This window comes from Sus scrofa, chromosome 18 (assembly GCF_054392235.1).
Source record: "Sus scrofa isolate SSC_HxYL_T2T_F1_AM1 chromosome 18, Sscrofa_HxYL_maternal_Yorkshire_Landrace_v2.0, whole genome shotgun sequence".
Classification (NCBI taxonomy): Eukaryota; Metazoa; Chordata; class Mammalia; order Artiodactyla; family Suidae; genus Sus; species Sus scrofa.
In genome coordinates, this window is record NC_139400.1 from 20,969,227 (window position 1) to 20,984,730 (window position 15,504).

Sequence of the window (15,504 nt, forward strand, 5' to 3'; positions counted from 1 at the left end):
CAGCATAGGTCACAGTTGTGGCTTGGATCTAGTGTTGCTATGGCTGTGGCGTGGTCCTCAGCTACAGCTCTGATCGGACCCCTAGCTGGGGAACTTCCATATGCTCAAGATGCATCCCTAAAAAAGGAAAGAAAAAAAAAAAGATCAGACTCCCTCCAAAATAAGCGTTTGGCACAAATATCATATGATTACTCTGTTAATAACTCTTTACCATCTACGTATATCTAATACCTGACACGTTTAATATAATCTTTATTTTCACTCTTGCCCTGAATTTCCATTTACTTCCATATTGCCATACTTTCATAGCACAGAGAACTCTACCCAGTTTTCCATGATAATCTGTGTGGGAAAAGAACCTGAAAGGGAACGGAGGGTGGATTTGTGTCTCTGTATAACTGAATCACTTTGTTGTACAGCAGAAATTATCACAACATTGTAAATCAACTATACTTCAATACAACTTTAAAAGAATCGATTATTTTGCTAAAAATGATGATTCTCAGTGTAAAATCATCCCCAGATCCCACCGCGTAGAGGCACCTGGAATAGCTTATTGCACATTTTCTTCGGCCACTCCTATAAACTCTGAAATTTCACATTTCACATGAAGGAGAGTATGCCTTAGGTTACTTTCCATGACTTCCCCCCCTACCTAATAATCTGTTATAGTCGGACTTTCCTCTAAATGTAGACCCTCATTTGTGATGTTTGCCCATGTTCTCCTCTTTGAATGCACCACAGTTTTCTCAATCATCCCGCTGTCAGTTGTTCACTGACAAGTCAAAGGGATCATCTGGCTCTGCTGATCCTGCTGTCAGGTCTGTGGGATTCCTGGCATCATACGAAGGAGCACGAAAGAGATGAGTGAAGAGTCCAAGGCTCTGCTCCAGCTCTGTCGCTTAGTAGCTCTGTGACCTTAAAATCACCTTACCTTTCTGAGGTTTCCCGATCTGAAAGTGGGGGTGTGGGCATGCATGATGTTTAAGGTCTGTTCTGCTGATTTACAAATGTGCTTCAAACCACATCTCCCACCCGACTTAAACATGCATGCCTTTTTTTTTTTTTTTTGGTCTTTTTTAGGGCCGCACCCGAGGCATATGGAGGTTCCCAGGCTAGGGATTGAATCAGAGCTGTACCTGCTGGCCACAGCCACAGCCACAGTCACTCGGGATCCAAGCCACGTCTGTGACCTACACCATAGCTCACAGCAATGCAGGATCCTTAACCCACTAAGTGAGGCCAGGGGTCAAACCTGTGACCTCATGGATGCTAGTCAGATTCGTTTCCGCTGAGCCATGATGGGAACTCCTCACGTTGGTTTTATTCATCAGTGCCTGTTAAGTAGGAGTCTGTGTGGAGGGAGTTACTACCCTTTGCCCTAAAATGAGTTTTTTGATAAGAAAATGAAATTACTTTTCTCTCCCTCTTCCAAAGTTGCTGTGAAAATGTAAGAGTGTGTGTGTGTGTGTGTGTGTGTGTGTGGTGGGGTAGAAGTATCCTGACAATATTTTAAAAGTATCACTCTGTCCTTCCATCTGTCTTTTTCCTCTTTCTTCCCTCTCCCTCCCCTTCCTCTTCTCTCTTCTTTCCTTACTTTTTCCCCCCTCTTTCTCTTTCCCCCTCTCTCTCCCTTCCATCTGCTCCTCTCTCCTTTCCTGAAGTGAATTGAGGAGTAATCCTTTTCTTTTCATGTTAGTCCTTGGGGACTTTTATCCCATGATATAAGACAGGAAAAGCATTAAGGATAAGTGAGGATTCTGTTATATTAATATATTGAATAAATGTATTGATCGATACTGGTGGTGATGAAGATCAAAGCATTTCACTTGACTCATGCGCATGATTAAAGCATTTGGAAAATAGTTAAAAACATCCAAGGAATCCAGGTAAAGACATTCTGAGGGTGAAGAGGTAGCTTCAGAAAGTTTGGTACAACCCCCCTTTCATTGTTCAATATTTATTCTGAAACAGTTTGGGTTCTTTTAAAGGAATTGAGTACTTCATTCTCTCCCCAAAGAATGTACATATTTTAACAGGTTTTTTTTTTTTTATTTTTCCATTTGGGATGCTCAGTGGCACCATCACAGGCAGCATTTATTGTGATTTTCTTTGATGGAGAAGTGTCCTTGGGCACTTTGACGTGTGTGGATGGAACCATTTCATTCTCAATTCCGTGCTTTCTGGATTCTTGGTCTGCTTTTGATGTTTTTGTCTCTTGTGAGAGTCAAGCTGTTAGGTGCCTATTTGCTAAAGCAGTTCTTTCCAGCCCAACCCAACTTTTCACTATTTCATATTGGCTGCATCTAATGTATTGTGGAACTGAACACCTGATCTTACTGGGTTTTTAATAAGTTAGTAGAAAAAAATAAGTGGGCTCCAAAAGCTTTTTTCTGCTTAGTCCTGTGTTCTTATCTAAATTCCAGAAACTTAGGGTTTCTGAAGACATATTCTCCAGATAATTGCTGTGTTTTGGTCAAGAACCCAAGATTCTGGTTTGAAAGTGAACTCTTTCTTCTTAGCAAGAAGAGGCAGTACTGCCTTGGGTGCGTCCAGGTGCACATGATGCCCAGCTCCGCTCTCTCCTTGGTATCTGACCACTTGGTTCTTGTTTTGCAGTCCCCAGTCTGTCCCAGACCGCCTGAGGATCCGGGTGAACAAAATCAGTTTACAAGACTATGAAGGATTCCACTACGACAAAGAGAAACTCCGGGAAGCTTGTAAGTTGGCGGTGCCTGATGGATGTCATGGGATCAGTGTGTTTTCAGCTTCTTGGTCCTCCTCGGTTTGATGGATAGATGCATCTTGGGGTTAGAGAAGTGAAGGGAAGTGTAATAACACATGACCCCTAAGTGATGCTTTATGGGCTAAACAACATTGAACTGGAAGAGGAAATCAGAATAAAACAGTTCTGCTCTTGATGCCACGTTAGGAACTCTTAGGTTATTAACCATGTTAGTCTCAGGTTTGCCTAAAGTGAGAAAAGCAGAAAGTCGGGGGATACCGCATGATACAGTAACATCTAGAAAATTTGATACAGTGCACCTCTCTTCCCGGAGCCTGCATCACCGAATTCTTTGTACTGGTGTGACAGAGTTATCTGTGAAGACACGTCCTTCACTTCCAGCTATTATGTGATTGTATGATGTCAAAGAAATGCTCACAGGATCCTAAAGGTCATGGTAAAATGCATCATGGGTGAGGTATCAGAATGTTTCTGAAACCTTAAATTGAGTCAACATATGAATTCCTTCTCCATGATCATTTTTTCCCATATGCTTCATTAAATATATAACTGTTAGTTCACTTTGTTCATCATTCCATATTTATTGGGTATTTTTCCATTCCAGTTGCAGTTTTAGATACCTGTCTGTATCATGATATATGAGGTAACTGTGTAGTGTCAGCTAAAAGAAATTAAGATTGCAGGTGTTAGGAGTTCCCACTGTGGTACAGTGGCTTAAGGATCCAGCATTGCCACAGCTATGGCATAGGTTGCAGCTGCGGCTCAGCTTCAATCCCTGGACTGGGCACTTCCGTATGCCTCGGGTGTAACCAAAAAAAAAAAAAAAAAAAAAAGACAAAAAACAAAAAACACAAAAAAAAACCCTACAGGTGGTAGATATTAGGGTTCTGGGCTCCTTCTTAATTGTGGGGGCCAATGGTCTAGTGCCATAAAGTCAGAGAGGATGAGAGCCAGTGTCCCAGGGACAGTCTCAGGGACTCTCAGATGTGGAGGTGGCAGTAAGCAAGGACCCCCCATCCCCATGGCCCAGGCACTGAGCTGAGCCAACCAGGGCTTCCAGGTGGAATTTCTCTCCAGTCTCATGGCTTCACCTTCCTCAACTCTCTTTGTCCTTTTCCATAAAGATAAATCCCTTCAGCATCTCCCCAGCCTTCTCCTCCACCCTTAGCGCTGTTTCCCGTCGGTAGGAATGTTTTGAGGTAGAGGAGGAGCAGTTCCCTGAACCTCTGCATTTCTCCCTTCTGCCAACAGCCAATTATATTTCCTAGGGTAAATGAGATTATTGGTGCCAGACTAGCATAAAATCTAATTGAACTCATAACCTGGTGGACATTTATGTTTGCAAAGGGAAGTGCAGCTGCAATGAAAATTAAACTAACTTTGAGAGGCTGCTAATTATAAAAAGGAAAGTGTTTTATGTTCTTTTTCTTACGGACTTCCAAACACATAACTTACAAGTTTGAAAAACTATGAAAGAGACTACATCGTAAGCCAGGGGTATTTTGCAGCTTGCCGTCAACTCTGATGAGAGTCAGTAGGGAGAGGGGAAATTTTGAAATTTGGGGGCTGAAATGAGATTTGAGGCTTGTCTGTGGATATCTATGATCTGTTCTTTTGTGTCTGTGGCGTCGTCTGTCCCCAGTGCCAGAGGTAATTGTGATTTGAGTTTTTACAAGATGATATTTCCTGGCAAGAACTTTTACTCATCGTATCTTATGTGATAAAACATCTATGTAAAGAAACTTCTGATATCAAATTGAGAGAGGTGACTTGGTATAAATAAAAGTCCATAAATTCAACCACACCTTAGGGCTCAAAAGAACAAAGAAACTCTCAAGGAGGGAGTCGAAACATTAACTCATTCTAAAGATTTGGCTTTGAAGATAGCAACAAATGAATTAGAAGAAAAAGTCTGCCAACTCAGTCGTTCTGCTTTTAATACGTAGTGATCATTCTTCTCAGCTGTGGTTGCTCAGGAACGTTTGTCCTTGGAGGGGTTTGGATTTATTCTCACGCTCACCCTTTTTTTCCTGGCTCCAGCTCGCAAGTGACTGCAGATTCATGGGAAGACTGACAGTTCAAATTGAGTATGAACGCAAAAACCAGTTCAAACGCAAACGTGTAGTGCATGTCAAAAATAGGTCTGTTATTTCCAAAGCATTAATGAAATACATAGAACACATCTAGATAAAAGGGACTCTCGGAATGTTCCCTGACCTGCATCCCTAAACAAAGGGATTGAACACCCTTTGGCCATTGTGGGCCTCCAGTGTCTAAACTAGAGCAGTTCTGCATTACTGGGTTTAAAAAATGAGTTCCCTCTCTTAGAGACCACGCAGTCCATCCAGGCAGCATGTGGCCTTTTGCCTTCACTGTTTATTAGAGTCTTACTCATGTGTCCAGATCATTATTCATATTAGATTACAAGCTCAGATGTTTGTTGTCTTACGAAGGCCTGCTTCTGTCTGTAAGGCAGGACTCTGTGGTAATTACAGGATGGCAGCCCTGTTGGTGGGCATGCTTACTTGGGGATAGAGAAAGATGACTATCGCATTTTAAATACTACCTGTCCCCCTTCCATTGAGCCCCAGCTCACCTGGGGCCATTTCCTCTAAAATAATAACATAGGGAGGGTTGGTCTTTTCCAATCATTCTCTCTGCTCTTGCTGGTAAATTTCAGACTTAAAACAATTGGGTCCCCCCCCCCCACTGGATTTGGGAATTATTAATCCTCAAAATAATGGTTATGATGTCCAAGAGAGGAAAGTCAGTTCAACTTGAGATAGAAATAAAGAGAAAGGAGCCTTCTTGAAAAAAAAAATTCAGGTAAATCTGTAGTAATTATCATAGAAACTCACTCCTATAATCCAAATGAAGTATATAAATGAGTCCTTAATGAAGTATATAATCATGTAATATATATATGGGCAAAGGGTAATTAGTTTTTTTTCCTTTTTTTAAAATTACTCAGTGAATTTTATTGCATTTATAGTTGTACAACAATCAACATAACCCAATTTTATAGGATTTCCATCCCAAACCCCCAGCACACCCCCCTCCCCCACAACCTGACTCCTTTGGAAACCCTAAGTTTTTCAAAGTCTGTGAATCAGTGTCTGTTCTGCAAAGAAGTTCATTGTGTCCTTTTTTTAGATTCCACATGTAAGTGATAGCATATGATGTTGGTGTCTCACTGTCTAACTTCACTTCGCATAATGATTTCTAGGTCCATCCATGTTGCACAGATGCCATTATTTCGTTCCTTTTAATGGCTGAGTAATATTCCATTGTGTATATGTCTCACATCTTTTTTATCCACTCCTCTGTCGATGGACATTTAGGTTCTTTCCATGTCTTGGTTATTGAAAATACTGCTGCAATGAACATTGGAGTACATGTGTCTTTTCAAGTCATGGTTTTCTCTGGATAGATGCCCAGGAGTGGGATTGCTGGGTCAAATGGTAATTCTATTTTTAGTTTTCTGAGGAATCTCCATACTGCTTTCCACAGTGGTTGCACCAGTTTACATTACCACCAACAGTATAATAGAGTTCCCCTTTTTCCACACCCTCACCAGCACTTATTGTTGGTAGACTTTTTGATGATGGCCTTTCTGGCGGGTGTAAGGTGGTACCTCAGAGAGGTTTTGAGTTGCATTTCTCTAATAATAAGTGATGTTCAACATCTTTTCATGTGTTTTTTGTCCTTCTGAATGTTTTCTTGGAAGAACTGTCTGTTTAGATCTTCTGCCCATTTTTGGATGGGGTTGTTTGTTTTTTTGGTATTGAGCTGCAGAAGGTGTGTATAAATTTTGGAGATGAATCTCTTGTCGGTAGCTTCATTTGCAAATATTTTCTCCTATTCTTTGGGTTATCTTTTCATTTTGTTTAAGGTTTCCTCTGCTGTGCAGAAACATTTAAGTTTAATTAGGCCCCATTTGTTTATTTTTGGTTTTATTGTCATCACTCTAGGAGGTGGATCTGAGAAGATATTGCTGTGGTTTTTTGTCGGAGGGTGTTCGGCCTATGTTTTCCTCTAAGAGTTTTGTAGTATCTGGTCTTATATCTAGGTCTTTAATCCATTTTGAGTTTATTTTTGTGTATGGTGTTAGGAAGTGTTCTAATTTCATTCTTTTACGTGTGGCTGTCCAGTTAAATGGTAATTGGTTTCTTAAAATCTATTTGTAACTACAAGAGAGTTTCATTGACAGGTGACAGATATGTTTATATCTAGAATAACTTGATACTGGCCAAGATCTAACTCTTTTCTTACTCAAGCTGGCTTAAGCTTTATTTCTGGCATCAGCTTACTTTGCACTTTTGAACTGCCATAATAATTCATGTGAGTCAAGGGCCTAAAACACAAATGTAGACATCAGTTTGGAACTAATTGAAAACAGAATAGAGCTAATAAAGGCAGGGGGTGTTACCTTGTTTTATATCAAATACAATGTTCAGCAACCCCTTTTATATAGAGGATCTCAGAAGAATGGCTATTATCTGGCCATTTATAATTTAGTTCCCCTATATAATGTATGATATCTCAGTATATTATTATCTGCTGAAGACTAATCCTAGTGGCTATTTAGATATTCAGGCAGTAGCCCTAATGGAATTTCCTTGCTTTTTGTTTAATGACTTAGTAGAAGAGTCTAGAAATGTTTGTGTTTGAATCTCTGTTGCAACTTTGACAAAGTAATGTTAGTGAGGCGTATGTTCTCATCCTTCGAGTGAGAATGAAACTGCAGCCTCACAGAGTGCTGAGCGTTAAGTGTATGTTGTCTATGAGACCCATGCTGCACAGCCTGGGGACATGAGCAAGCTCTCCCCAAACAGTATCTATGATTATTGTGGTTGCTGCTACAAAAGACACTGCTGTGACATCGCCCTTGGGTCCACAGGTCCCAAAGCCGCACTTAGCACAGCTGCCCCCTTCTCCATTTCCTCTCACTTCAAACTACACCCACCACCACCTTCCAATTCACTTTCTCACTTACAAAAATAGAATTGAAAACACTCGTAAATAGTACAGAAAGATCATGGGAAGAAAACAGGTCATCGTTTGAGTTACTCTTACTGCATCAACGCGCATAAGAGCCCACTGTAATGGCAGCATGTTTATTCCTATGAAACATAAACACTGTTATCACGTCTGTTATTTGGTGATCTGGTCAGATATCTGCAAACCCCCTTTCTTGAGTCCTTGTGCATTTTCTTAAGGGCATCATCTGGTATCCATCACTGCATATTTTAAAATAAACTTTGTTATGGAAGAGTTTTACATTTACAAAAAAAGTTTGAAAGATACTGCCGGGAGTTCCTCTCAACCCCTTACCCAGTTTTTTCTGGTTGTTAAATATTTTATATCAGCATAGTACATTTCTCAAAGAAACTGACATTGCTCCATTACTGCTAACTGAACCCTGGGCTTTCTGTTCTTGGATCTAAGCGAGGAGGACACCGTGTGCACTGGGTTGGCATGTCTTCCCGATCTCCTCTGGTCTCTGACACTTTCTCAGTCTTTCCTTTTTTTTTTTTTCCCTGTTAACCTTGATGCTCTTGAGGAACACAGGTCAGCGCCCTGTAGAACAGCCCCTACAGTGGCTTCGTCTGTTGCTTTACTCATAATTAGACTGGAGTTGTGGGTTTTCGGAAAGAAAACTACAGAGGTGAAGTACCCTTCCCAGCCTATCACAAGCGGATTACCTGGTATGTTCATGCCATGCTTGTGATGGTAGCCTGATGACTTGGTTAAGGTTGTATTTGCCAGGTTTCTCCCCTGTAAGTTACTATCTCTTTCCTTTCGCTATGCTGTTCTTTGTAAGCGAGTCACCTTGTCCAACCCATCTTCAAAATGGGGAAGGTGGATCTTTGCATTTGTTTGTTTCCAGTTGACAGGTTGGACTCAATTGCCGTTGATCACTATGCCAAAATGGTAGAGCCATTCACTTATTGATGCATTCATGCTTCTAAACACTCTACATTTGTATCTGTTATGAGCTGGATACCCTCCTAGATGCTAGGCACTGAAAGATGAAACCAGGACATAAAGCATTACAGTATCACTTATCCAGAACCTGCTTATTGAGTGCCTATTCTGAGCAAGCAGCGGTGGGAAGAGAAAAACCAAGATAATCCTCAATTCGCTGGAGCTTTTTCTCCTTGAAGGAGAAAAAATGCTGGAGCATTGTGGTAGAGTTACGGAAATGCTGTGTATCTATGTTCTTAGTAGACGTCATTTAAATAACTAACATAAGCAGGAATGAGAAAAGCCCATCTAACCTCTAATCAGGCACCTTGGGCAGTGCCTTTTCCCTCTTCAGGCTTTAGTTGCCCTTGTCTGCTAAATGCAGTGGTTAAATTCGGTCTTTCTGAAGAACATACTATATTGTAATAAATGTTGAGCCCTATAGAAATTACATGGGATTTACAATTTTTCTTCCTGACATGTTTCCTTAGGAAAGTTTTTAAAGCTCCAACATCATTCATTATAATGAGTGCAAGCGTCAGACAATCGTATTAAGTGCATTTTGCTTCATGAGTTTGCTAAAAACTCTGATTTTCTTTCCCCTATCGATTGCTTCATCTAAAATTGAATCTTTCCCCATCATTTAACAAGTTGACAGCAGGGCTGTTCAGTAGAGATTAGGCTTCCATTTGGTGGAGGTTGGTTTTCCATTTTGAAATCTGTCTGAGGAGCTAAATGATGTCAGTCTGTCCTCTGAAGGGCACTGCCATTCCTTTACTGCGAGCTAGCAGATGTCTGAATTCTACAGGTCATGTAATGTAATTCTCCCCACGTCTCTGATTATAGGTAGCATGATTATCCTCATTTTATGTATAGGGCAACTGAGGCACAAAAAAATTAACACAAGTGTTTAAGGGCCTGACATTCTGAATACTTATTATGCTCCCTCTTTCTTCCAAGTAGTAGTTCTTATTTTCCTTTATAAAATCTCTCTTTTTTTTTTTTTGGCTGCACATAGAGCATGCAGAAGTTCCCGGGCCAGGGATGGAACCGAAGCCACAGCAGTGACAATACTGGATTCTTAGCTCCTGGGCCACCAGGGAACTCCTAAAATATCTTTAATAGTGTATTTGTTTTTAACTCTTTCACAGTACCATTTCAAATGCTTTTTTTAATATTTAAACTCACTTTACCTTAATTTTCCAGACTCTGGTTTGTTGGGTAAATTTCTGGTTTTGAAACTTTTTCTAACCCCAAATAAATAATCTGTTCATAAACTCCGCGTGAATTTGTTGGCTGCTTGCCATATTTCTAGTACAGTTTCAGATGATGGAGATACTGAAAAGTGCCTGCCTTCATAGAGCTTATATTCCATTTGGAGAGGCAGACATATGAATACGTAATTTAGTATAGCAGTAAGTGCCATAAGGGGAAATACGGCATTTGTCTTTCTCTTTCTGACTTACTTCACTCAGCATGAGAGTCTCTAGTTCCATCCATGTTGCTGCCAATGGCATTATTTCATTCTTTTTATGGCTGAGTCGTATTCCATTGTGTATATATCCCACATCCTCCTGATCCAATCATCTGTCATAAGGGGAAATAAAGCAAGAGTGACAAAGAGTCCTGTTTTTGATAAGGCAATCAGGGAGGGACTTTCCGAAAAGGCGACGTTTAAGCAGAGCCCTGCCCATAAAGGTTAGATGAGCAGTTGGGTTTCTGAGAGAAGAGTATCCTAAGCAGAGGGCATGGCTAGTGCTAAAGCCCTGTGCTGCAAGCATCCTTGGACTATTTAATGCACCACAAGGAGGTTTATGTGGCCAGAACCTGGTTAGTTGGATGGAGAGGGGTAGGAAGTGATTTTGAAGTTGTAAGAAGGGCTGGCGCATGGAGGGGGCTTGTAGGCCATGGAGAGGCCTTGGGGTTTATTCAGTATGTAATGAGAAAGTCCAGGGGTTGTTTGAACAGGGAGTGTACCATGTCTGCATTTATTCCAAATACTTCTGGCTGCTGACTGGAGAGTTGATTGCTGGGTTGTCAAGGTAAAAATAAGGGTACAGATACAAGGCTGATGAGATAGTCGAAGTGAGATGGAGGAAATTAAAGGAGCAGAGTTGCGGAGACACACTTGGATTTGGGATCTGTTTTGGAGGTAATGCTGGTAGGATCAGATGGCAAAGTAGCTGCACTGTCTGCGAGGAAAAAGTGATTCAAGGATGCCTCTGAGTTTTGGATTCAGCGATTTGGAGCATAGAGGTGGGGCAGATGGGCGACCCAGCACCTTGTGAACCAGGAATAAACAAAAACAAGAAGCAAGAGAACTTGTTGATTAAAAGCCAGAAGAAGAGAAATTGTTTAAAAGGGTGACAGCTGTGTCAGATGCTCTGGGGAGGTGGCGGGAGATGCAGGCTAAGAACTGGTCACTGGATTAGGGCAGAAGATGGTCATTAGTAATACTCCCAAGAGGTCATAGAGGGAAAAGGTGAAGGTGATAAGATCATGCACAAATGGGAGCGAGGGAGGTGATTCCAGATAGATTATTCTTTAATTGGAAAGAAGAGAAATGGAATGGGTGCTGGGTATGGAAACAAGGCAGAATTCTTTTGTTCTAATTGGTAGGGTAATACAGCTGGGTCGGCTGGTGTATGTGTGCTGATCGCTCAGTCCACGAGGAAGGGAGAACTTGATTCAGGAGAGAGAAGGCCAGCTGCAGATGCCTTTGGGTAGGTGGAGATGAGGTCCAGTGCTCAGTGCAGGGGAGGGGACAGTCCCCCCTGAGCACAGGGAGGGAAGTCAGAGGAGTGGGTACAGAGGCCAATTTGGGGGATTTGGTACCAGGGAGAAGCAGAAGTTCTATTCTCATTACTTTTATTTTCTCAGTGACGTTAAGAAGCAAACCTACTTGCTAACAGTAAGGAAGGGACATGTATTAGCGTCCAAGGGAAACAAAGAAAAAATTTGAAATAGTCATTGGAAGAGCAATTCCGTGAGTGGCCTGGGCAGAACTGCTGAGCAGCACCTTCGATCTGGAACCTTGAACTCCATGGCTTCTCTAAAGCACAGAGACCCTGACGTGTCAGCCTCTGGGGGTCTTCTTGGATAATACATAAGTACACTCCTTGTCTGGCTGACTTCTAAGGCTCAGATGCCAGAGGAATATTATGCTGGAAGATGGTGATCTTATTTTTAATATAATCCTCTCATCGTCTTCCCTATCTAATTCTGTCTATGATCCCAAGCCTTGCTTTGTTTACAAAAAAATCAGGAGTGACTGCAAAGCTGTGCTTTAGTAGATGCTAATGATGTTAGGTCTCAGGTGAGGAAATAGCCTGAAGTGTTGCTAATGATACTGCATCCTTCTTCTACTGTTAAAATTGAGCCTTTGGTAATAAGAACCATCATTTGTAGGTATATTCTTGAGTCTTGCCCAAAGGAACATTTTTCCTTTTTTGTTGGTTTATCCTGTGTTCAACACACACACACATACACACTCTCACACACACACACAATCTCTCTGTCACACAGACACACACACACATAATGACTAATGTCACTGCTTATGTACCAACCTAGTCCTTTTTGTTACCTTCCTAGGTTGCCCATTCTGGGATCTGAATGTTGATGGTCGTTAGGTTTCTTTTTGAAGACTTTCTTCTAAGAGCTTTGTATAAATCTGTAATGTCTGCATTCATCATGTCAGTGTGTGGGTGGCGTGGTGTTAGCCCCTGCAGAGTCACAGCATCATATTTAAGAATAAATAATAACACTTAGTGTGTGCCTGGTACCTAAGAGTTTACAGGGAGCGCTCACATACACCGTCTGCAGACTTTATCAAAGGACACGTGTAGAGATGGCCCCACACAGCCTCACAGAGTTGTGATAGGATTTTAATAAGAATTTACATCTTCTCTCTCCTAATTCAATACACTTTCTAATGCATAGCCCTACTTCTTTGCAGAGACAGAGCTGTGTGCTTATAGAAAGGCGTTTTAAAAAATAATTTGAAATCGTAGTCCTTGTTCTTGGTTGGGTTCCCCGGGAAACACTCTGAGATTTGTGAATTTTATTGTGTAGGAGGTTTGTTGGAGGTTCTCCAAGAGAGAACAATAGATGTGGAGAGTGAGAAGAGGCAGGACTGGGCAGAGGGACAAATTGAGCCGCAGTGCAGCTGCAACAGCGGACTCCCGCAGGGGCATTTGGATCTGGGATGGCCGTTTAGAATTGTCCCAGTCGAGGCAAGGATTATTGGATATAGGTCAGGCTGTCCCCTGGGAGGAAGCACACCAGCGTGAGGTAGTCTCCTTCTTTAGAGGGACTCAGCTGAGAGCTGAGTGTATGAAGAGCCAGCACTAGGATGAAGCATTGCCATTTCAGCAGCATGGATAGACCTCGAGATCATTATACTAAGTGAAGTCAGTCAGACAAAGTCAAGTACCATATGATATCACTTATATGTGGAATCTAAAAAAAAAAAAAAAAAGGATACAAATGAACTTATTTAAAAAACAGAACAGACTTGCAGGCATAGAAAACAAACTTACAGTTACCAAAGGGGAAAGGTGGGTGGGAGGGGAATAAATAAGGAATTTGGGGTTACAGATCCATACGACCATATATAAAATAGATAATGAACAAGGACCTACTGTAGAGCACAGGGAACTATATTACGTATCTTGTAACGACCTATAAAGGAAAAAAATCTGAAAAAAAATATACATGCATATATATGTGTATAACTGAATCACCTTGATGTACCCCTGAAACATCATCAATCAACTCTACTTGAACTGAAAAAAAAGAAGAGCCTGGACTTTGAGCTGCTGGGAGAATGAATGCCTCAGTGCCGTCACAGATCTGAAGGGGCAGGATGGGGTGTGGGGTGGCGGCCGGGGTAGGGGGGAGGCGCACGCCAGGACACATCCCTTCTGAAAGCATCATTTTGTCTGCCTAACTCAGTACCTGTTTTTTGTTTTTGTTTGTCTTTTGTCTTTTTAGGGCCGCACTCACGACATATGGAAGTTCCCAGTCGAGGGGTTGAATTGGAGCTGTAGCCACTGGCCTACACCACAGTCACAACACCGTGGGATCTGAGCCGAGTCTGCACCCTACACCTCGGCTCATGGCAATGCTGGATCCTTAACCCACTGCGCAAGGCCAGAGATCGAATCTGCATCCTCATGGATACCAGTCGGGTTTGTTAACCCTGAACCATGATGGGAACTCCCAACATCTGATTTTTTAACAAAGCCAGGACATAATTCACCCATACACCAAAATCCTTAAGTCCACTCATTCATTTTTTTCCTGTAACAATTTATCACATACCAAGCACTGTTCTAGGTACCAGGGCTTAGGTTCATATATCACTAACCTCCAAGTTTCTCTCTTTGCATTTTTTTGGTCTGACCTCTCTGCTACTTCAAATTCGGGCGATTGGACTATAGGCTAGTTACTTTCTTTGCATGTCTCAGAATTAGCTACAGAAAATGGAAACCTAAAATGTTAATGCTGACCTTTTCTTAAAGTTTGTTTGCCATGATTTACTACCAAGTCAAATAGTCTCCTTTTGGAATTTGAGTAATTACAACTGGAAACTTGAACACAAAGTAATAAAAACTTCAGGCTGTTATTTCTAGCCAGACATTGTAGTCAGAGATAAGACCGGAGTTTGATCCTCGACAAGATGGATGTTTCTTCTATGTGTTGATCTAATTTGTTGGTAAAGACACTGAACTGAACAGAATCAAGGACAGAAGGAGGTGTTAGTCTGGAAATAACCTCTTTGCAGATTGATTGAGAACCACAATTTTATTTGCTAGGTAGGTGCATAAAAGCTAGAGGCCTTTCACAGTTCATACTGCTGGGAAGCACCCTTTCTGAATACTGACTGAGCTTCCCAAACCACTGACCCACTGCTTCTCTTCTGGAGTCACTGATAAGCAGAGCATTCCCTAGGTTGTCAGTTGCTGGGGATGTGCTTTCTCAAAACTGCCCTAGTTAACATCTCTACATAGCAGTTGTCTATATATAATTTGTTTACTCTTTTGGCTTCCAGAAAGAGCCTTGGGGCCCTGTAACAGATCTTAGGAAATCTTCCGTTATGCATTCCTCACATGTATCCAATCAACTCACCTGAAGAGCTAGCTGTGTGAAGGAATGTGTCCCCAGCACCTGTCTTTATCAGTGACCTTGGCTGTCACTGTCATGTGTCATGGACCATAAGATGTTAAAATTGTGAGAGATTTGAACCCATTTTGAGCATGGTCATGAGTCTTGGCTTTTGGATGCTTATGTCATCTTGACTTTGACGTGAATTTGGCTGACCAAGCCATGTGCCCAAAATTTCACATCACTGTTAAGAACTTATCTCCCTTCCAAACGAGAGCGCACTGGCAGGAAATAAGTTACCAGTGATGGTTCTTCCCTGTATCTAGAAATTTTGCACATATTACCTTCCTAATGAATGTACCTGGGAAAACCATTACCTTGTTTTCCGGTGCGTGTTGTCAGAACCTTCTAGAACCTCACAGTTCAGCGTTTCTACCACATTTAGCACTGGGAGTAAATTCCAGTGAATTGTAGAAATCATTTTGCTGTACTAGAATTTCATTGTATGCGACATTAGGAACCTTCTTTGAAATGGAATTCCCTCTGAAAAACGGAACTTTGCATCCTTCTCTGTAAACTTTCATATTAGGTTGGAAGATGATGACAGAACTGTTTGATCTGGACCTTCGGTTTCTTTTATTTATTAGAAGACACTGTTGGACCTTTTGCCTTTACTTTCCACT

The 15,504-nt window shown here is 41.5% G+C and overlaps 1 protein-coding gene and 1 long non-coding RNA gene across 41 annotated transcripts in view; one reads left to right on the forward strand and one right to left on the reverse strand.

The window, feature by feature from the left end:
* DGKI (diacylglycerol kinase iota) overlaps positions 1-15,504 on the forward strand; it is a 474,617-nt gene that overhangs the window by 344,272 nt on the left and 114,841 nt on the right. For all 40 annotated transcript variants that reach the window (XM_021079007.2, XM_021079008.2, XM_021079004.2 and 37 more), the window contains one exon: positions 2,620-2,720. In XM_021079007.2, the coding sequence (XP_020934666.1) occupies positions 2,620-2,720 (101 nt within the window). The remainder of the gene's footprint in view (positions 1-2,619; positions 2,721-15,504) is intronic.
* The window catches only part of LOC110257584 (uncharacterized), a 170,833-nt gene that overhangs the window by 16,259 nt on the left and 139,070 nt on the right, over positions 1-15,504 (reverse strand). The window lies entirely within an intron of this gene.